This window comes from Schistocerca serialis, chromosome 12 (assembly GCF_023864345.2).
Source record: "Schistocerca serialis cubense isolate TAMUIC-IGC-003099 chromosome 12, iqSchSeri2.2, whole genome shotgun sequence".
In the NCBI taxonomy this organism is placed as follows: Eukaryota; Metazoa; Arthropoda; class Insecta; order Orthoptera; family Acrididae; genus Schistocerca; species Schistocerca serialis.
This window is the reverse complement of record NC_064649.1, coordinates 1,261,293-1,284,657: the sequence shown is the minus strand read 5'-3', so window position 1 is coordinate 1,284,657 and position 23,365 is coordinate 1,261,293. Positions and strand designations below refer to the sequence as shown.

Here is a 23,365-nt window from a genome sequence, read left to right as displayed (position 1 = left end):
GACACGGCATCTCCGAGGTAGCGGTGAAGTGGACATTTTCCCGTACGACCGAAATCTGGTAAAACGTCAAATCTCCGACGTCGCTGCCACCGGAAAAAGATCCCGTAATAATAGGACCGACGATACTGAAGAGAATCGTCCGATGTGACGTAAGTGCAAACCTTCTGCGAATTGTTGCAGATTTAGATGACGGGCCACCGATAAGTGGCGCGCAAACCGTTCGACGAAACGTCGTCGATACGGACTTTCGGAGCCAGAGGCCCACTCTCGTACCCTCGACGACTGCCGACACCTACACCGGACTGTCGAACGACCGGAAACGCGTCGACCGGTCGGACGTGTCTCGTTTCAAATTGCATCGAGTGGACGGGTGTGTACGGGTACGGAGACGACCTCGTAAATTCGTGGACTCTGCACGTCAGCCGAGGACTGTCGGAGCTGGTGGGGGCTCCGCGTAATGGTGTGGGGTGCGTGCAGTCGGAGTGATACGGGACCCCCCATACGTCTAAATACGACAGAGCTGACGCGTACGTAAGCATCCCGACTGACCACCTGCACCCATTCGTGTCCACTGCGCATTCTGACAGACTCGGACAATTCGGGCAGAACAATGCGACACCCCACACGTCCAGAATTGCTACGGACTAACTCCAGAAACACTCTTCTGAGTTTAAACACTTCCACTGGCCACCAAACTCCCCAGACATGAACATTACTGAGCATATCTGGAATGCATTACAATGTGCTGTTCAGATGAGATCTCCACCCTCTTGTACTCTTACAGGACAGCCCTGCAGGATTTGTGGTGGATGATGATGATGATGATGATGATGACGATGACGATGACGATGACGAGGACGATGACGAGGACGAGGACGAGGACGGTTGGTTTGTGGGGCGCTCAACTGCGCATCATCAGTGCCGGTACAAATTCCCAATCTTTTACTCAGTCCATTCTGGCCACTTTCACGAATGACGACGAAATGACGAGGACGACACACACACCCAGTCCCCGGGGATTCGTGGTGTCACTTCCCTGCAGCATTACACCAGATATTACTCGAGTCCGTGCTGCGGCACTCCTGCGTGTTCGCAGGGACCCTACACGATATTAGGCAACTGTATCAGTTTCTTTGGCTCTTCAGGTTACATACGTAGTATAGGAGGCAACAGCAAAATCAGTATCACAAAGTTACAGACAGATGCCCTTTTAAAAATATACGATTTGATTAGAAGAAAATTGGAAAGTGAACTGAACTGTGCAACTTATCTGCAAATTTGAGACAGGAAGCTTCACGATGTAAAACATGAAAACAGAACAAACGAGACAGAACAGAGTAGAAGTTAGGCTGGACTGCCAATCTGATAACCAGTTTTAAGTGGTATTTCTTTCCTAAATGCAGGTATCCATTCCAGTTTCTTCTCCTGTACGTGCGCATTCTGATACGGTGACACACTACTACTTTCCGTGCAGCTGTGTTTCTTCGTGCAGTGCAACCCTTATCACAATTACCACAAACATGTCACACACCATCACCCACAATATTAACAACAGAGAAGGTGAATTACTGAATAGGGAAGAACAATCTTAGTAAAACATTTAAAAACAAAAATAACATTAAAAAAGATGAAAACATTAAATGTGACAAACTTTCTATATGGTAAAATGTTTGCTTATAGTAACTTAAACAATAACATACTTAATTCGTAACTGAAGCAAGGAAGGTTAAAGTTTAATATCCACCCAAGTGTGGGTCAAAGGAGGCAGAACACGAGCTCAAGCTGAAAAGGATTACGAACGAGACAGTCTGTGGCCTATTTGGGGAACAATCTGATGTTCACTTCAGGCAATTTAAGTATACTAAGAAAAAACAATCGTCTGACTGAACCGGGATTTGAACCACACGACAACGTATCCAATATTCTCAACACAGCACCATCCGATCTGGATCGGCATCACTTTCTAAACTGTAAAACACGGTCTCAATCGCATTCATTTAATGTCGTCTGACAACAGTCCACTGGCTGAAGCTGTTAACATTATGCAGTCGTTCCATAAACACCTACACCTACAATTATATATAACACTCCGAGATTGTCGGCGAAGCGGGAGAGTGGCGAGGGGTACGGACAGCGGTCTACAATCCGTGTCAGCCACCGAGACCACGACTCGTCTCTCGAGAGCGAGTTAAACTTTACAGATTTTATTCGCTGCTCACTCGGACAAAAATGTAACGAAACGGGAGACGTTTAAAACGAACTATTTTAAAAGCAGGTTTCTGTACCGCAACCAGCAAAAGCGGCACGCACTTTGTCGCCAGCAACTGTCAGCCAAAAGCCACGGCACTAACAGCATACGTGCACCAAAACAAAAAGAAAAAATTAAATTTGTGTACAGGTAGCTACTGCTATTGCCTTTTAGTCACACGAAAAGTGTGTTCTTTCCACTTAGTATATTTTAAAAATACAAAGATAATTCACACAATTAGAGCAGTAGCGTAAATTTGCTGTTCGGCAGGGAGAGGACGGAGCACGGGAGCGTCCGGCGTGTGGTGCGAGGACTGGCGGAGGAGCGGCCACCTGCGAAGCGTCGCTGCACAGCTCCGTCGACCGGCTGCCACCTGCCACCTGCCTCAGCCCTCCACACTACTCTCGCAAATCTCGAAACCACTCGTGTCGCCCGGAATCCTCTCTCGTACGACGACCGCGGCACCCGTACGCGTCGGTCGACTGTCACTCTTCCGGTTCGGTTTTAAGTCCTCCGTACCCCGTTCTTAACTCCAGAGCACACGACTCGAAGCAAAAAGATGGCTCTCCGGACCGAGCGAAATCGCTTACCAATTCTTATTCCTGCTGCACCGTGCTGTGAAATAACTCCCACAACTCACTTCTCAGAGCAGCTACGTCTGCCTTCGATCGAATCACGTACTCGAGATTCGTGTCCTAGAACCGACGTGGCACTCGCCGGCTCTGCCGACAGTAGCCTCGCGCGCGTACTGCCCGTCGTGCCGGGCTTCCGTACACTTGGCCGAAGTTGCGGGTGGCAGCGGCCAGATTCCTGCAGTGTCGAGCGACTGCCACCTCGTGAACGAATTTCGGAGCACGGTCACTGTGCTCTAACTCTGGTGTCAGTAAACGACGGCCCAGTGAATTTTGGGAGGAAGTAACGAGGTATACTGCGGCAGTATAATTTAAGTTCGACTCTCACTTTTGATAGAGGAACACAAATATCGCACCACCGACTATCTTACCGTGTCTCGTGCACTCGCACGAAGCGTTATCGTCAAAATTCACTGTAGAACAACTTTAAACCTGTTCAGCATCTCTAACGTATAAGATTTTTAAATAGAGCTCGATACGGAGCTCGACAGATACGGCAGAAATCCAATTATTCGGACTCCGACTGCTCGGATTGCTTCGAGCAGAAAGAAATTTGACTGTACTACTAAAGTGGTTGGTTTTGCTCAACAGTTATTACACTATAGAGTACAATATACATTTCTTGATCATTCTAGAATCAATCGGCAGCAAACGTATTAAAAGACAAAATCTTCCCGTGAACAACGAATACAGTATGCACTATACGCAAATTCTTGTGTTTGTGGTGCCCATTGTTCGGTGCGGCCTACATCAGTCTGTCTCTCGACCTTAACACTCACGCCGATTTGTCACTATACAGTCTCTCTTCCACGTATTTAGTTTTGTACGTGTGTTTTAATTTACTGTGAAATATATGTCTTATCGAAGGGAACTTCTCGTCTTATCCTCGGCAGACAAAACTAACAATTAGGTGTAGCGTGAATGGTTATCATTTAGCTGAGATGTTTAGCATGGAAACATTGACAATTTTTTATGGGAGAGAGGGGGAATCCTCAATTTTAATATTTATATCTCAAGAATGAAGATGTGAGTTCATCAAAGCATTGAAAACATTAAATAGGAAAAGCCGGAACAGGACATATTAGACTGGATTCTGCAGTAGCAAGCACCAGGAAACCCTCTTCTAGAGCCTACTGTTTGTGAAGAAGCAAGACTTTTAGGCGAGAAAAATAGACAAGTTTGCCTTCATTCAAAGTTGAGAATGGTCGGCTACAGAATTTCTGGGGAAGTCACGGTATCTGAGAGTTGGATTTAGGTGGTGAATAACTATCAGCAGATCCAAAAGCAGCAGAGAATTTTACTGAAAATTCGAAATTGAAGCAAAATCTTATGACCCTGAATTTTTATACTGCGTATGCAGGACAGACCTTATTTGGGAGGCAAGTAAGGACAGTGTGACCGTGCTGACTCTACGGGAAACCACAACATATCCCTTCTGCTAATGGCAAATTTGAGAAACACCAGTTCCTCATAAATGTTAAAAATTTTGCATCTGTTACAAGAATCAACCAAATGCCTGGGTTACTGCTACTTTCTTTCGAGACAAGTACAATTCAATTTTCATACCTGAAGCGGAAAAAAAAACCACCATAGGGAAAGAAGGTATTAAGGTGATGTTAATCCAGGACAATACACTCAACCATCCAGCAGCAAGCAAGCCTTCTACAGAGAAGACAGATGTTGCAAAAACACACTTCCTGCCACCAAACATAATGAGTTCGCTGGAGCCAACGAACCTGAAACTACAGAGCGACATTATGGAGGACAACTGTTGAAGTTTTTAATGAACACATTGTGCCTCATCAACAAAAATTGTATGTAGAGGACTGTCTTACGTGGTGGCAGAAGCATGGAATTTGATGAAAACAACCATATTGTTATGATAAACTGAAAGGCATTTCAAGCAAAAGTGAGATACAGAAACATGAAGATGAACACGTGGAGGAAGAAAGAAGCAGCAGAGAAGAAAATATCACTTGAGGACGTAAGATCCTTTGGAAAATTCCTCGACTTTCGGTTGCAGGCCAGAGGATGTAGGTGAGTAGCTAGCGCGCGATTCTTTGGACCCAGGCTTCCAAATTTTCAGTGACGACGAAACTATTTGAAGTGTGAGAGAAGAAACTGCTCGTATCGTCACTACTCTAACACGACAGAGTGGCAGCCCGAGTGTGACCGCACGCAGCTGCTCACCGTCGAGCAAATGCGAGACAGCTCCACGAAAACAATTAAAGACAGCAAAACAACTGACTTACTGATGTTTTCAAGAACTGACAATGTATTTACATTATCTTGTAGTAGTCACTATATTAATATTACAATAGTAAGTTTTCACGATTTACCCAATTATCCAGATAATTGGGAGTTCTACTGTACTCTGAATCAGCTTTCGTTATTCAACAGTGGTTCACAAATGCATCTTTTAGATAAGAGTGCTACATTCTTTATAAGCGTGCTCGATGGCCCCGTGTTATTTTTGCACAAAATCCACTTTCGAATCAAACATTTCTTCTTTCTTTCTTTTTTCTGGATTCGTGGTTCAATTCTAATGCCTTAACCAGAATGACAACACTTATGTTCATCTGGATACTCTGTCAAGTAACACTAGAATTCCGAGGGTGTCAAAGAAATACAGCACGCAGCACCACTGCTGTATCTGGTGTCATACCAGTCAGATGTGGAAACCGCTTTAGACTTGTGCTGTGTGGTTGTCAAAATGACAAATTCCACGATATCTCTGGGCACTAAGGTTAAGTGTGTGTGTGTGCGTGCGCGCGCAAGTTGTGCTTGTGAATATGTGAAAGTTTTCTACTTCTGAAGAATGACTCCATCCGAAAGCAGAAATATTTCTGGAATTCTTTCTCATTGTGCCTGTAAGCAACTCAATGCCCTCCATGCAACGATTGGCACTCTGTCTTTCCAGTGCTACTGTTAAAATGATATAAGAGGTGCTTCACAAACTTCAGTAACCGGCATAACGAGTATCGACCCGTCCCGGCGTGACCGGCTCGTTAAAGCTGTCGCAGCTCACTTCCGCCCAGCACACTTTCGACTGCGTCAGACCAGTCGTCACTGCATCGAACCGCTGGGCGTATGCAATGACCGGATTCACAACACCCTCCTGCAGTTTGCTGCGCAATTATGAGAAACCACACCAGTACACGGAAAGGTAGTGGCACCGAGGCCAAACCCAGAAGTACCTCACACATACATCTCAAATCTACACGGAAACACCACGGCGTACCGAGGTGAGGTCGACCGCCACTGCAGCGATCGTGCCGGAATTTGCGGTTCTCCCCATTTCACGAAGTCCGTGACAGATACGGTCGACAGAGAAAATGCGAGAACCCCACATTTCCAGAAATTCATTACAATCCCGCCGACTTTACAGGTGTCCGTCAACAGTACTGGGACAAAAATCGAGTGTAGATCCGTACGGGCAGGGCACCGAGTCTTATCGCGAAATCCTCGAACTGGACAAAAAATTAGAACTCGCGTTATCCCGTTTTGAAATGTTCCTACCAGAAGTCTCGACGACAGGCCGACAGACTCTCTGAAAATACAGATGGTCGAAGTAAGATCTGTACATTTACCACCTGTTTACTACCCCACTGACATACTGGAAGATACAGAGCGGAACGTTGTTAAATTTTCAGGTCTGTGCTGCAGGAACTCCCGTTCAAGTTCGCCACTTATTTCGTTCTGTCGCACGTTACCGGTCTGCCGTCAGATCGACCTGCAGTGCTTACTACGACACGGCCCGTGAGGTGACTATTACTGCCGACACGTACAGGGTTTGGTGGGAACGGGATGTGGGCCCCGGGAGGCGGGATGCGGAGTGCACAGCCAGAGGGCTCTACCTGCTACGTAGTGCTGCGGCACGGCGGGGGTCGTACCGATCGGCTGGCGCGTCGGGTTCTGCGTCAGGTCCTTCAGCAGCTCCTCCTTCTCAGTCTTGCGAGCGAAGCAGTAGTCTGAAATCTTGTTCTGGAAGACTACCAGCAGCTGAAAGCAATGCAAGTGCCTCATTAAAATACACTCACAGACGTATTACAGAACGGCAAAAAAATTAATCAGAATGCGCACTGTACGTGCATAAAAAACAAACGTGTTTATATACACACATTATTACTTATTCACACTGACGTGACATTAATGCTGAAATGAAACTGCTGGAGCTCCTTCGTTACCTCAGCTGGTCCAAGTACTCTACTACTTATTCCCCCCCCCCCCCTCCCCCCCCCCCCCCCCCCACCTTCCATACACCTCTGTCCCACGAATCCCACATTGCCGAGAAAATTATGCCCCGAGCAAATAACCTGAATTGCAGACCACAGGGGACAAATAGGGTAAGCCCGTGTAAATAAATTTTACAGGAGAGCAATTTCAAAGAACAAACCACAATGATTCGTATGCCAATATTCCCTCCCATTTTCAGTGCTGTGGCTGTAATTGTACAGCTTTCTGTAACGAAGATAAACACACGGCGGAAACTGGAGTTCACGATCTACTCGAGGGCAAAAGAGACGACAATTCTATTGTACGAACACTACGACTCTTCTATTTTATTTTAAATCTCTTAATTTACGCTTCAAAATTTGTCCTCTATATCTGCATACGAAACTGAGCATACGGGTTAATGTTAGAACAATAGGGGAGAATAAAACAGCTGTCTGTAAGAGTAGATTAGCCAATTCAAAATCAAAAACTTCCACCGTCAGTACAAAGCAATATGCCACCTGAGGACGTGCTGCTTCCTCCACACACTTGCACAGAAGATTCCCTTTTCCCGAGTGGTCTTCCAGTAAGGACAAAACAATTTTGCACCTATTAGCTGTGGTCACTCAAATGTCTTATCAGTGTTTAAAATCTCAAGAAACTATAAAAATATTTTACAACTTAAGTTAACAAGTGGGGGTGGAGGGCCGGTATATTTCTAGTCTTCTGGGTGACTTCCTGTGAACATTTTGACAAACACTTCATCAAAAAACATAAATAAGGTCCTTAAGAATTCTCATTGCCTCACAATGACTAGGTCGGCCACCAAAATATTACGTGCATAAATGGATTTGTCAACTCTTTCGGAAATTCAAAAACGTGAAATTAATTCACACACCGCTCGTTACGATCACGAGATTATTCTTAACTCTCCGACGGCCGGAGTCCTATTCGCGTCACTCGTCACGCGACAACTCGTGGGCCGGGTCGCAGTGGCAGCTGCACTGTACTGCGTATAGAGTATTTACTGCCGCTGTCGGCTCCCATCGCATCTCACTTATACTGCACGAAGCATTACGACTGCCACTTCTCACTGAGCTGACATAGGAGATTTGTGTAATATTTTTTTTGTGTGCCTAATAATGTGCCATATGTCAGTTTCAGAATTTTTACAACAGATATTTGACTTCATATTCTTAGAGTATTGCCATTTTTTGAAGCTTACAGACATTAGAGAGACTCATATTACATGTGAATTTAAGATTTTTTGTTTACACAATTTTTGAGGGAATCTGACAATTTTTTTAACACTGCAAAAGAGAGTGGTGCACCGCAGCAGTCACCTGCCGACCGTATTCGTAGAGGGTTCGCCGCAACTTCGGTCTTCAAATTGGATGCCGACTAATTGTTATCAGATTATATGGTCCGAGAGACTTTTCCCCCACTTCCTTCAATATTATGGGGAATCTTAGGCGACTGCAACCCACCCTCGTATATAGCTACTGCACTAGCAAGAAGATACAAAAAATAAAAAAAATTATGCAGATCTATCAGCCTTCCATTTGTACTCCACGAAATATTCACTAAAACTACTACTACTCGTGTGAAGAAAGAATTACAGTTTACCGGCTGGCTTTAGAAGGGAACGTGACGACGAACCCCTCACGAGCTGTGAACAAAATTACACAGAGGAAAAATGACCGCTGTGCCTAGGATAAATAGATTTTACGAGAGAAAACGTCCATTCAGATTATCTCAGTGCACTGAAGAACACGTACCCGTGCTACAATTTCCACGAGATCTCACCGCGACAGAGAAATTCGGAACAAAGGGGCATCGGGCAGGGAGATTCCGTGATGTCAAAGCTGTTCCCGGTGTTCCGTACGGCAGTTTCCAGGTCTCTGACTGGGCAAACAGTCTCTATGTAAGACATCCAAAACACCTTCCCTCTGGTGGTGGCACTGGACAGTTTGCATGCAGTGAAGATAAACTTCAACAGTGACTTGTGTACTCAGCAGGTCACTGCGCAGTATACAGCAGGGGGCTAATCTGTACCGTTATTACGGATCTTCTGTCATTTCGTTCACGTATAGAGAGATGGAAGAGGACTGTGTACACCTTATGCCCTAACCTCCCTTACTTTAGTTAATGCAGATATGGAGGAAAAACAAACCCACAATGTTCAAGTGCAGAACTAGTGCGCCGCTCAAAACAGTCGCACCATTTAAGTATCTGGGAGTAACGTCGCAAAGCGATACGAAATGGAACGAGCGGTCCCGTCCAGTTTATCGGGAGGTTCACCAGTAAAGGAGAATGCACGCAGGATGCCGGTGCGACCTGTTCTCGAGTACTGCTCGAGCGTGTGGGATCTACACCAGGTCGGATTAAGGGAGGACGTCAAGGCAATTCAGTGGTGGGCTGCTCGATTTGTTACCAATTCTTTCAAACAATATATATGTGTTACGGAGATGCTTTAAAACTCAAATGCTAATTCCAGGAGGGAAGGCAATGTTCTTTTCGAGGAACACTATTGAGAAAATTTAGAGAACTGGCATCTGAAGCCAACTGCCGAACGATTCTACTGCTGCCAACTTACACTGAGCTTAAGGACCACAGAGATAAGATACAAGAAATTGGGGCTCATACAGAGGCATACAGTCATCTTCCCCTCGCTCTATTTGCGAGTGTAACAGGAAAGCAAATGACTATTAGTTTACACCATTCCCTTAAATGGCACAACACGCATATACAATATTAACAGATTTATTTATTCCTATTCAAGGATTCATCTATGGTATAGAAGGAGTTGTCAAGGAGATATGATTTCAATTTATTTTTGAAGCTATTACTGCTGTATGTCAGACATTTTATTTCATCCGGTAATTTGTCAAAAATTTTTATAGCAGCATGTTTTACCCCTTTTTGTGGCAAAGATAGGTTGAGTAAAGGATAGCGTAAGTCTTTCTTTTTTCTGGTATTATAATCATGAATGTCACTAGAGTGAGATTTTCACTCTGCAGCAGAGTGTGCACCAATACGAAACTTCCTGGCAGATTAAAACTGTGTGCCGGACGGGGACTCTGGTAACTCGGGACCTTTGCCTTTCGCGGGCAAGTGCTCTACCGACTGAGCTACCCAAGCACGACTCGCGCCCCGTCCTCACAGCCTTACTTCTGCCAGTACCTTGTCTCCTACCTTCCAAGAAGCTCTCCTGTGAACCAGGAGAGCTTCTGTGAAGTTGCCCTGACACGGAGCCAGCAAGCCACGCGACTCCAGCACCCAACCCAACCGCCGACATACCGTACGTTCCGGCAGTTTACAAAGAACATCCGTGAGGCTGACAGGCCAATAGCTATCCACATCGAGTGAATTTTTACCGGGTTTGAGCACCGGAATGACTGTGCTCTCCCGCCATTGCGACGGAAAGATGCCATCGCACCAGATCCGGTTGAAGACGACGAGAAGATGTCGCTTGTAGTCAGACGACAGATGTTTAATCACCTGGCTGTGGATGAGATCGGGCCCAGGAGCTGTGTCGGGGCAATGTGCGAGGGCACTGAGGAGCTCCCACTCTGTAAACGGGGTGTTATAGGATCCACTGCAGCGTGTAGCGAATGAGAGGACGTTCCCTTCCAGCTGCCATTTGAGTGTGCGAAAGGCTAGGGGGTAATTCTTCGATGCAGAGGCTCGAGCAAAGTGCTCGGCAATCGCGTTTGCGTCAGTACATAGCTCGCCATTTACGGCAACTCCGGGGACAGCTGTTGGGGCCTGGTACCCGAAAAGACGTTTGATCTTTGTCCAGACTTGGGAAGGTGACGTATGGCACCCAATGGTGGAGACTTATCTCTCCCAACACTCCTCCTTCCGTCGTTTGATAAGGTAGCGAACACTGGCACGGAGCCGTTTAAAGGCTACGAGGTGCTCCAGGGAAGGGCGCCACTTACGCCGCTGTAGAGCTCGCCGACACTCCTCAATTGCTTCGGCGACTTTCGGCGACCACCGAGGGACTGCCTTACGCCTCGGGCACCCTAAAGAGCGAGGGATCGTGTTTTCTGCCGCAGAAACAATTGTGTTAGTCACTCGCTCAACCGTCACACTGATGTTGCCGTGTGGGGGAGATTCAGCGGTGACAGCACAGGTGAAAATAGATGGGAGAAGTCTCGGGCTGCAAATTGATAAATCGTATTTAAGAGCAGAGGTCAAATTGCGACAGTAAAGTTTCGACATCTCTGCCTCGGCCAGTAAGCACGGCACCACCCCGCAAGGGGTCACGGGCATTAAAATCTCCCAGAAGTAGGAAAGGGTTAGGGAGTTGGTCAATCACTGCAGCTAATACATTTAGGGGTACTACACCACCTGGAGGAAGATGCACATTGCAGACAGTTATTTCCTGTGTCGTCGTCATTCTGACAGCCACAGCTTCAAGAGGGGCCTGAAGGGGCACACGTTTACTACAGACTGAGTTTAGGACATAAATGCAAGCTCCACCTGACACACTATTATAGCCACTACAGTTCCTGTAATATCCCTTACAGCCGCGGTGGGCAGGGGTCCGCATTGATGGGAACCAGGTTTCCTGGAGGGCAATGCAGAAAGCAGGTGTAAAGCTTACACTTGCCGTAGTTCGGCCAGGTGGTGGAAAAAACCACCGCAATTCCACTGGAGGACGACATCGTGAGACTGGGAAGGCACGGAACATTCAATGAGGCAGTTTATGTCTCACACCGAGTCACCTGCTGCCACCGATTTATTGCCCGAGCAGTCTATATCCACTGTGCCTGAGGGTCTGGCGAGATCTACGTCCTAGGCGGACGCCAAAATCTCCACCCCGTCCTCAGCCGCAGAGCTTGTAGGTAGTAGTGGTGTGGGTGGCACTGCAATTTCTTTGGTCTCAGGGGTTTTCTTTTTGGATTTGTCTCGCTGCTCCTCGGGTTTCCCTGGCTGTGAGGATTTCACTGTCTCAGTCTCCGGGACTGAGGACGAGCGTGAAGCCGTACGACCAGCTGCTTTTGGGCTCTCCAGCCACTGGCGGGTGTCGTCTTTCCCACTAGCAGAAACCTGGGAAGGAGGGAGTGACCCGAGGGACCCCTTTCTAGTGAGAGAAGTCGAAGAAGACATACGCTTCTCCGGCTTAGAAGTGGGGACGGATGTCCCCTATGTTTGGAGGGCGGTTGCTCCCAAAGTAGTTGGTGCAGGAGCAACAGGGAGGGAAATGCCCCCCACCATCAAGGGGGCGGGTGTAGTCTTCGGGCTCTGAGAGGTGACCTGGGTTGGCGGAGCTGACGGTGCCAGAACTGTTGTAGTGGTAGCGTAAGACGATGTCGTACACACGGGATGCAGGCGCTCAAATTTTCTCTTAGCCTCTGTAGCGGGACTTTGAATTTCGCCGCGCTGCACTCGTTCCCTCAGACACGAATTGTGCCGTCGCAGCGGTACGAGCGCTCGACGGCAGAGAAAATACTAAAATTGTAACTCTTTTTTGTTTTTCTATCAGTTTCTCGATTGTCTCTCGATAGCCGAAGCTTAAGGTAGACGTGATCTGATGAAGACGTAAAAAAACTTATTAGCTAGTCTCGATCTGATTTTAATGTGTAGACATATTGTGGATGTTGTTAAGAAATTCGGAGGATGGAAGTAGCAAAGTAAAATAAATTGCATTTAATATCAAGACGGTTTTGGATACATTAGAAATTCCTGGACAATGAAACTTATCGCAAGATTTCGGAGCAAACTTTTCATGCAGAAATGAAGGAGATTTTTGAAGACCTGGACGACGCACGAAAGAAGACAAGTTAACCTGGTAAAGGATGAACTCTTATCTACGCCACTTCCCTCTGTCAGTTACATTTTGTTATTCTCTGTTTCTTTTCAATAATTTTTGTAGTGGAAATTGGTTTAACTTTTGCTCAAAAACGCCACAAGGACCACCCCAACAATAGCTTTTCTGTAATACGAAGTCCGATCTGCATTTCTTTCTTTCTTTCCCTTTTTTCACAGTCATTAATGATTTTAAAAAACCCATTTTCACTTACAATTCCTTCCCACCATTTTCCACCTTTTATTTTATTTTCTTCTCTTTATCCTTTTCTTTTTTTATTAACCATTAGACCTCAGTGTAGGTCAGTCTGTCCAGGGTCTTGTACTCCACGACTTTCCTTTCTTTATGGAGAATCCTGCAGTCGGGCGAGCAAGGCGGGGTATCGGGACGTGACGGGCGTCTCGGCACGTGACGCCGGATGTACAGCGGGAAGACATACGGCCGAACTTGCGGCACTTAAAGCATCGCATCGGGTGAGGGATACAGGGCTTTACATAACACCGTTAGACCGTCACCTTGACCTTCTCGGGCAACGTATCACCCTCAAAGGACAAGATGAAGGCACCGGTGGCAACCTCATTATCCTTCGGACCCCGGTGGACACACCAAAGGAAATGTACACCTCGCCACTCTAAATTGGCACGCAGCTCATCATCTGACTGCAAGAGAAGGTCGCTGTGAAATGTGATACCCTGGACCATATTTAAGCTCTTATGGGGTGCGATGGTTACAGAAACATCCACCAGCTTGTCACAAGCGATTATCAATACTACATTATCTAGCTGAAGTTCACATGCACAAAATTTGCTTACTTCTACAGTTTTGTATTTATACCCTTGTTTTATGAAAATGCAATGCCTCCTCTATTCATCCTAGATCCACAAGTGTACGATGCTAAATTATACCCATTTATACTGACACTGTCCATCCCCACAGCTCCATGGTCATCAGACAGACAGAATATATCTACCTCATTTTTGTTTTTGAGTTCATCTAAACACACTAATAGCTCATCTTCTTTATTTTTTATTCCCTCGATGTTTTGATGAAGTAAGTACTGCCCTTAGCTTTGTCCCTATTTACTATACATTATTTATTGTTGTCCGTCTGGACTTCGGCTTTAACCTACTAGGTCTACAACTTTGCTTCCGCCATTTTTTCTCGAAGTTTGGGGCTTTATTGTGAAAAACTTACAAAAAAATTATGTTTCACAGTATTGCTCATCGCTGGCCACTACATTCCCCATCTTTCGGATAGCGTACAAATCCCGTGGCGGAAGAACTGGGCATCTTTTGTGGGATCCACGAATCGGTTCCATTTTCCACTCGGGCATATGACGGAAGTGCCGGTCAGCCAGACTGTACGCCACTGATCGAAAAAGGTGGTAGTCGGGGAGAGCAACATACAGAGAACACGGCAAGAGGGATAGAACTTCTCATTTCGACGTTTCCGTGTTTATTTTGACAGGTTTTGCGACACGGGGTCGAGCACTGACCTGCTGCGAAATTACCTTTGTGTGTCTATCGCTGTATTGTGGCTGTTTGTGTTTAAGTTCTGGGCTCGACCACATCAATTGCTTTCGATAATGGTGTCCTGTGACTGTCTTCGTCTGTTTCAGTAGCTACGAAAACGATTTGTCTTCGCCCGCCATGCCAGTCTTCGACATCAAAATCATTGGTCTCACCCAGCATTTTAAGAGCCACAGCTGCAGATTTCTTCACGTTAAAGCAGAAAATAAAAACTTCCTGCAAATGGCGAGAAATGGGTACCAAGTTGACGCGCTTAATCGGAATAACCTTATGGTGCAATCACAAATCGACTGATATTTTTAAGGCATTATGTTTATAGATGCCTAAGCTTATTGTATTATACCTATGACCAACCACCTGAACCCCACTTGCCACTACTGCCGTCTATGGCGAAACGGCGGAAGCAAAGTTGTAGACCTCATAAAAAACCTGTCTGCCTGTACCCACTCACCAAACCGCTGCTGTTACCGTGCGTTCCAGTAACAAGTTGTTCTCGCAGCCGAGAACAAAGACTGTATCCCAAAATCAGTTCAATCTCGAGCAGAGTGAATGACAATCTTACACTCTTTATGTCACACATGAGAGTCACTCAGCACTGTAGCCACACAACAGGCGTATTATGACGGGGGAATAGATTGCAGAGGATCGGCACTCTACCGACTGTGAGACAGAGGAATTCTGAGGCACATCTGAGAGTGCGATATGTTCCATACCACGAGAAATTTCAGCCTTGGGTAACGTCTATGTCCGACGGATTCCACACAAAAACAACCTCGTGCTATTCAGCATAAGGAAATAATGGAAAAATTCGACCTGTGAAATGAAAAATGCACGTACATCATCATTGTTGTTGCTATGGTCTTCAGTCCTGAGACTGGTTTGATGCAGCTCTCCATGCTACTCTATCCTGTGCAAGCTTCTTCATCCCCCAGTACTTACTGCAACCTACATCCTTCTGAATCTGCTTAGTGTATTCATCTCTCGGTCTCGCTCTACAATTTTTACCCTCCACACTGCCCTCCAATACTAAATTGGTGGTCCCTTGATGCCTCAGAACATGTCCTACCTACCGATCCCTTCTTCCAGTCAAGTTGTGCCACAAACTCCTCTTCTCCCCAATCCTAATCAATACCTCCTCATTAGTTATGTGGTCAACCCATCTGACCTTCAGCATTCTTCTGTAGCACCACATTTTGAAAGCTTCTATTCTTTTCTTGTCCAAACTATTTATCGTCCATGTTTCACTTCCATACATGGCTACACTCCATAAAAATACTTTCAGAACGACTTCCTGACATTTTAATCTATACTCGATGTTAACAAATTTCTCTTCTTCAAAAACAGTTTCCTTGCCATTGCCAGTCTACATTTTATATCCTCTCTACTTCGACCATCCTCAGTTATTTTGCTCCCCAAATAGCAGAACTCCTTTACTACTTTAAGTGTCTCATTTCCTAATCTAATTCCTCAGCAACAACCGACTTAATTCGACTACATTCCATTATCATTGTTTTGCTTTTGTCGTGTCCCACCGTTCTGTGTCGTGACAGTGCCAGCTGTCTCATAGCACCCCGAACAATTTATTACCTGACAGACAAAATTACCGCATTAACATCCAGTTCCCCATATCCACCTGCTTTATTGCTGAAATACTTCTTTTTGTTCTCTCATGTCAAATGAAAAACTCCTGGACAACAATTTTCACCACAGGAAGAAGCTGTTCATATCGTCCCAAACTCATATTTTTGAGATTCTGACAAAAATAGGGGAGGAAAACTTTTCAGAATCTGTTGAACAAATGCATGTGCAGATGTTTAAATTTTTAATGGCAAACTGTCTGAGAAACAAGTAATTAACTGTCCCCCACCCTCTTCAAAAAAAGAAAAGTTTTCTTTACAGCAGAGAGGACAAGGAGGAGCACCTGCGTGAGGTCGTTGTAGAACTTGGTGCCCTCGCGCAGGTTGCCCTGCAGCTCGAAGAACGCGTCATGGGCCGCCGCCAGCTGCTTCAGCACCTCCTCGCGGCGAGCCGCGGCGCCCCCGCCCGCCTTCTCCTTGCAGAACTCTTCGTTGGCTTCCTGTAAAATCGACAGTCGACGAAACGGATGGTGACTGAGACAGACACTAATTTTAGGAGTGACAAAAGAAAATGAATAAGCTAGGAGAAATAACGGAAAGAGGGTGAGGAATATATTAGGAAAAACAGTGACAGTAGAAACAGTCAATTCAGAAGAAACGGAAGTATACAATTGTACGGACAAAACTAGAGACGAAATTAAGGGTAAGAGACTTACGGCCTACGGGCATAGCCGAATAACGAGTTCTCGAAAGAAATTCTGAACGGCAGTTTGAGAAATTAAAAGACAAACACAGGAAAGAGCACAATAAAATTAACTCTTTCACTGATACAGACGTGCTCTCCGAGGCGGACGCCGTCGAGGCTGTACCTCTCGCCACGTGCCGGTGTCCGTGCCGAGAGAAAGCGTTTCAGACGGTACGAAATGTATGTCGTCTGAGTTTTTGAAAACTATTAGATGGACAAATTTGACTTTCGCGTATCTTACAATTGAATACCCGAAACAGAATTCGTGAATATTTTTTCGTTACCCACCGTACTTACTGCACGGCATCATTAAATAAAACGTTAAAGAGTATGCGGGGGTACAAACACATTGTGTGAACTTTGCTTACAGTTAATTTCAGCTCACACATTGCAGTGAATGAAATATAGATAAGATATCAAAATTTAATTTAAAATTGGGACCAGAACGGTATCGCATCCCGTTCTCGAGTTACTGGGATTTTGTATCAGAAGGACAGTCGCACACTACGTGCCCGTTCACGTCCTCGCGCACCGCAAATCTGTCTTAACGACTGTCTTATCTCTTGAACAATTCTACTGACCGAAACAATGTTTTCTGCAAACGGTAGCACAAAATGAGGTACGTACGTCGCACAATAAACACCCTAAATTTCTTTATTCGCCAAGATACGGAAGTAACTCGTCCGCAGCAGTGACAGGTCGGCAGCTCGGGATACGCACAGACGTCCGCAGTACTGTAGGAGGCCCGAGCGGCACGCGTAGATGCATCCGAAGCAACTGGTGAACGTCGTAGCGCGACAGGTATACGGGCCTACTGCAGTGAAAGGGTTAAGGGGCGAGACAGTTTGCGAGAGAAGACAGTACCACAATTACGAGGAAGAAAGTGACAGCAGAATGGAGGAAAGGAAAGTGAACAGATGAAAGATTGTCTGAGTAAGCACACAGCTAACTTCGTGGCTTAAACGTGGTCTTAGCTGGCCCGTAATTACAGATAAGGATGGTGACATTATACAGAAGCCAATTCTTTTTGAGGAAGACAGTGTCCTCTCCACAATAAATATACAGCAAAGCCTAAAACTGTAGATATGCAGTGCTTAATTGCATCTTAATTGTCTACAAATGACATAAAATCATTATACGAGTCTGTGATCATTATCACTAGTCAATATAATTGATCATACCGATTTATATTTTTATAAATTTAATTGTTCAAGATAGGGCAATGCATTTTTAACGACTACCCTGCTACGTAACAAACCCGAAAAAAGTTAACGAACGTTTGTCAATTGTATAGACTCTCGGGCAATGCAAAACCTACTGACGCAATACGTGAAGGAATGATTCCAAGTGGAACTGTGATATGAGCAGGAAGCTAAATACATGAAAGTGTCCAAGCTCCACCACCGAGTTCAAGTAACTGACAGTGAAACAACCTTTGTATATTTATTATTATGCCTGCACTTATTTTCAGCACTATTAATAACTGACATGTGCAATTTTTCAAAGCTTTGCTTTTACATGAGAAACACACACAGGAACCGAATAACAACAAACCTGAAAAAAGCAATGACAGACTACCTAAATGAAACAAGTTACTTCTATCAATAAGATGATGTAGTAGTTAAAATATGTAATAAAAGCATGGACCACTGATACTTTCACACATTTACCAAAACTTTTTTGAGGAAGAAATTTAAAGGAGCTGTTGTTTTCTGAAAATTGTGGAATCCAATCCCACAATCAACACTTCATGACTTAGTTTTGTAGAAGATGTCTGGCTTATGTCAGCATATATCACCAAGCAATGAAAGATATCAAGGCCACAGTATATCAGTCCTTAAGTCTTGAACTAACTTAACCTGGCATTAACAAAAAATATTTTTTCCTCTTTCATTTTTCGAGAGGCACTGGGTGGGGCCAACAAAAGAAAAGGGGGGGGGGTAGAAAGGGAGAGGGGGGGGGGGAGGAGGAGGAGGAGGAGGAGGAGGAGGAGGAGGGAGGGAGGGAGGGAGGGAGAGGGAGAGGGAGAGGGAGAGGGAGAGGGAGAGGGAGAGGGAGAGGGAGAGGGAGAGAGAGAGAGAGAGAGAGAGAGAGAGAGAGAGAGAGACGGGTGGGGAGGGGGAGGGGCAGGCATTTATCTTAAAACATTAAATGTTACAACAATTTCTTCAAAAGGAAAGGGACAGTTATCTCTCCCTTGCTAATGTTTACAAACAAAACATTCAAGAAGTTGATGTCTGACTGCAAGCTGCAAACAATGAATAAAAACAAGCAAAGGATTAGTACACTGCTGTAATATGAGTAATAGTTAGTGTGATGACACACTGAATTACGCGTCTCTTAAATATTCAAACCTCGTCCTACATCGAGTGCATCTACAGAGTTACGAACATCAATGTGGAACATTGCAGCGGGGAACTATACGTCGAGGTAGCACGATACAGTTAAGTGCTATTAATATTCTGAAACTTATCAAATTGTATCAGCTTTTGAGACTATCTGTAAGAAATTAGAACATTGTTGTCACGTGCACGTAACTCAGCACTACAGAAGAACTTGCAGGACTCAAAGTTACGTATAAATCAGTTATTAACTGTATGTGTAGTGCGACCTCATCAACCGATACAATGAAAAAGCAAGATAGTAGGTGAAAGCAAGGTGGGATATGTCAAACTCAGCAACATTTCCCAGACGACCACCAGTCGAAGACCACTGTCTCAGAGTTACCCCCACAAAATGACTGCCGCTCAGTGGCGTGTATCTGGAAAGGAGTGCATTTAAACTAATTTTTTCCAGATAATACCCGTCATGGCAAGGAACACACAGACAGTTATTAAACCACTTGGACAGTCCTGCTGTGCAGTCAAAGCTACGCAAACTTTAAATTCCTTTTCACAGCTAGTTACATTAGGTGAAAATTTTCTGTTATACTCAGAGGAACGCACTATCTTTTGGAACTAATAGTTTGTTCCTCGGGCACGAGAGAGAGTTACGTCAAGAAAGATTAAAAAGGAGGAGCAGGTCAGGTCAGTTGGACCACAGGATGACAGAACGAGAGTTGACAGGGAAGGGGAGGGGGGGGCGGGGGGGGGGGGGGGGGGGGGAATGGGGGGGGGGGGAGTGTTAATTTGATAAGAAGTGGCCCAGCTTCAGTACACAGATAAAAGAGCAGAGTGAAAAGTAAACACAGATTAGGGCAAAGAGATACGAAATGTGCAATTAACAACTAGTACACAGGGAAAACAGCGAGAACAAATAAAGTATATTTATAATGATAAAAGAGAGGGGGACGTGTTAACGGAGATTAAGTTCAAAAGGATTGACGACCGTTGGAAACCTCGACGTAGGCATAACGGTCTAAAAATATAATACAATTCCACGAGAAGGTTACTGAGGTTAGGAGAACGACCAAAAGTGACGGCGGGTGGTACGGTGAGGATACTGGGGAGAAAAACTCATTTCATTTCAGGGATAGATTTGAAAAAATTGTAGCTTTGACGGAAGAAAGTATTTAAGTATTAAGGCATTTGGTGCCTGCGTTGCAACTGGTGAAAGGGGGTGGGGGAAGGGGGGAGTGCTGCTGCTGCTGCTGCCGCGTATCGGGTACATTAAAGGTACTGCATCAATTTTTGAAGGTAACACGTGTAACACAGACACAATTAAATTGGAGAAAACCTCACTGCCAGACTCACCCGGACACATCTCTCGCAGAGACGCAGCAGCGCACAGCCCCCCCTCCCGACCCCACTGTCGGGGCTCCGGACCCTACCTGCAACTCGGCGACCAGCTTCTCCTGGCGGGCGAGGCTGTCCCGCACCTGCGCCTGCAGCGGCCCGAACACGCGGCCCAGGCTCTCCACGGAGACGGCGGGCTCGTCGATGCCGCCCTGCGCCAGAGCGGCCAGGAACTGCTGCCGCATGTCCACGGTCGCCGAGCGCAGCTCCTGCTCCACCACGTCGCGCTCCGCCTTGATCGTCTCCACCTGCGCACACCGCACACCCTGACACACTCGTCTCGGCGGAGGCGCCGGCTCGGCCGAGCGGCCGTCTCCACTTACTCTGCGTAGCTCCTACGGTAAAATAGTGCTAATAATTCTCCTTTTTGCAATACAGTTTCCTACGTACAATTACCTAGCAAATATCGAAATCACTTCCAACGTACTGTGTCCCGACAATACCTTTTACACGAACGGTAATTTACGTTTCGTCTACGCCTATCGCTACTCAGTTTTGCCGAGGAGACCAGCTCTGCGTTTAAAATTTCGTAGTACCTTGAACTCCAAAATTTTCTACCTCGGTAACTGACTTTCTGGAACATCAAAATATATCGATTTACAGTAATATCATTTACCGTGGACATATAGTATAACCCCACCTTTACGTTCCTCCAATTAACGTTTTCCCGCTGTTTACGACATTTTTTATAGTTCTCTACCAATTTCCTGCATTTACAATGTAATAACGCACCCGATTTTGGGTCAACATATTTATAATTTTCGCGTGCTTTAAGCATTACGAAAAAATGTTTGTGGAGAAAAAAAATTACACTAGCAAGATGTCGGTTGTCCAGTAGTGTTTACAAATACTACGTAGTTAAGTTTCTTGACACCAGGGCACTCTACTCGGCGGATTTGAACCGGTAAACGTATAAAAGTTGGAACAATTCGTGCCGCATCTCGTGCCGCTGACAAGCTCTACTCGGCGTTGAGGCCGATGGGGGTAATTAGGTTCCTTCCGATAAAGATCTCGTGACCGATCACAACCATTCCCAAACTGTCTCTACTGCGCAAATGCAATTTCGTGATCGTCGTGACCGTAATGACACCTTCCTCGAACCGTATTTAGTGTGTTCCAACATTTGGCCACTTGTAGTGCTAGTTGGCCCCGTCGTTCACTTTGTGTCGCTCAAATGTTTTTAGTTTAAACACAGCACTGGTTACATATGTTTTTCATGCCGAGCAAAAAGTGTATCGAGAAATTATTCTCGTTGTCACGTGTAGTATTTATGTATGCATTTTTTGTGATGTTACGCAAGCCGACAATGTGAGTGATAGTTTGCACGTGTGTGGTTTTCCACATAACAGAGGCGGCACAGTACCTGATAACCTCAGAAAGATGACTGCAGTGCAAGAGACATAGAATAACACATATTTGGACGTTATTTTAAACATTTTTCTCTTTATATACATATCTAATAATAAATACTGCTTAAATTCTGTTTCAAGAAAGGATATAGTTACTACAGTGAGACCTCGCTTCTACACTTTTCAAGGGACTTCAAAAAAAATTGTGTAAAACGGGGGAAAATGTAAAATGAGGGAAATAAGATATTAAGCTGTAAAAGTTGCGTATAGGACACCCCCCTGGACTTTATGTATGACATATGTACATAACAGGCATCAAAAGACTTGTCAGTGACTTGTTTATTACCTAATTAAAACCGCTAATGTAACTGGAACTGATAACTGTCTGGGAAGTAGGAACGTTTCACTCAATTTCATATGTCATCATCTATGTCTTCGAAAGCCTACAGCTGCCATTCATTATTTAAATAATGAAATACTACACTAGTTACATATTTTTTCACGTTTAGCACTACGCATTGAGAGAATTTTTTTCTCGTCGTCAAGTGCAAATATGTACATAAGTATTTTGTGTGGTCTTTGAATATGTGTTACATTCGGAATATTTTCCCGCGACCTGTTAGAAATAGATTCGTTTCAGCAGTTGCACCAGATGACATGTGTCGCCGCGCTTGTGCAGCTACGATGACGCAGGAAGCCCGTACGTTCGTACGTGTAAAACATTAAAAGATCTTACATTATGCCACAAAAGAAACAAGACATTAGAGAATACTCCAAGAGCATGGGGATTTTAAGAACCATACTAAAATGCATAATTCGGCTTAAAGTGCACATTTGTACGTCCAGATTCAGATGTAAATTTTCTTGGAGTACCAGTACCGTATTATCTCATGTTTGGTTCTTTATTATGGCATAATAACGTACGTGCTAGAAGATGAAAACGTGAACTTGAAATGCAGCAAACAGGTGAAATAGCCAATAGTGTGGATTAAACATTTCGTTTCAAATAAATTGGCCTCAGCAGGAAAGATTAATAAAAGAGTACGTACAACGCGTTTTCCGCGCTACTCCCAGAATAGAACTTTAGCGGTTGCTAGCCGGGGATTATTCAACTGGTCCTTAGTAGTGTAGTGGTCTGGCCAAAAATTTTCTGTCAAAATTTCATTTTCTTGGATACACGGAGAAGACAATACGTAATCTTTGTTGCCCGTTATTCGTGTTAGTCGTTTATGTCCACTCTGGTAGTCTGAATCTATGGAATTTGCTAGTAATTATAACAATGCTGATCATTTGCGAACCCAGCCAACCACATATACAGCGATTGTCATTCACCCTTTCGGCTTTATTCGCTCAGCTCGTAAAGACCTGGTCCCCTTTTGTCTGCAGGAAAGTTTATTTCTAGATGTGACGGGGATTCCCCTGGCAGAGACATCACGTACACTATCCACGCATTCAAAAATCAACTTACGATTCATTCTGAAATCAACTTATAATTTGATCAAAAATGTTCAAAAACCA

The 23,365-nt window shown here is 45.0% G+C and overlaps 1 protein-coding gene across 6 annotated transcripts in view; it reads right to left on the bottom strand.

Moving 5' to 3' along the window:
- Positions 1–23,365, bottom strand: part of LOC126428418 (programmed cell death 6-interacting protein) — a 184,410-nt gene that overhangs the window by 46,284 nt on the left and 114,761 nt on the right. For 5 of the 6 annotated variants that reach the window (XM_050090342.1, XM_050090343.1, XM_050090345.1 and 2 more), the window contains exons 12-14: positions 20,534–20,746; positions 16,364–16,519; positions 6,738–6,882 (exon numbers count right to left, since the gene is read on the bottom strand). In XM_050090342.1, coding sequence (XP_049946299.1) covers positions 6,738–6,882; positions 16,364–16,519; positions 20,534–20,746 — 514 coding nt within the window. The remainder of the gene's footprint in view (positions 1–6,737; positions 6,883–16,363; positions 16,520–20,533; positions 20,747–23,365) is intronic. The other variant, XM_050090344.1, reaches the window with a different exon arrangement.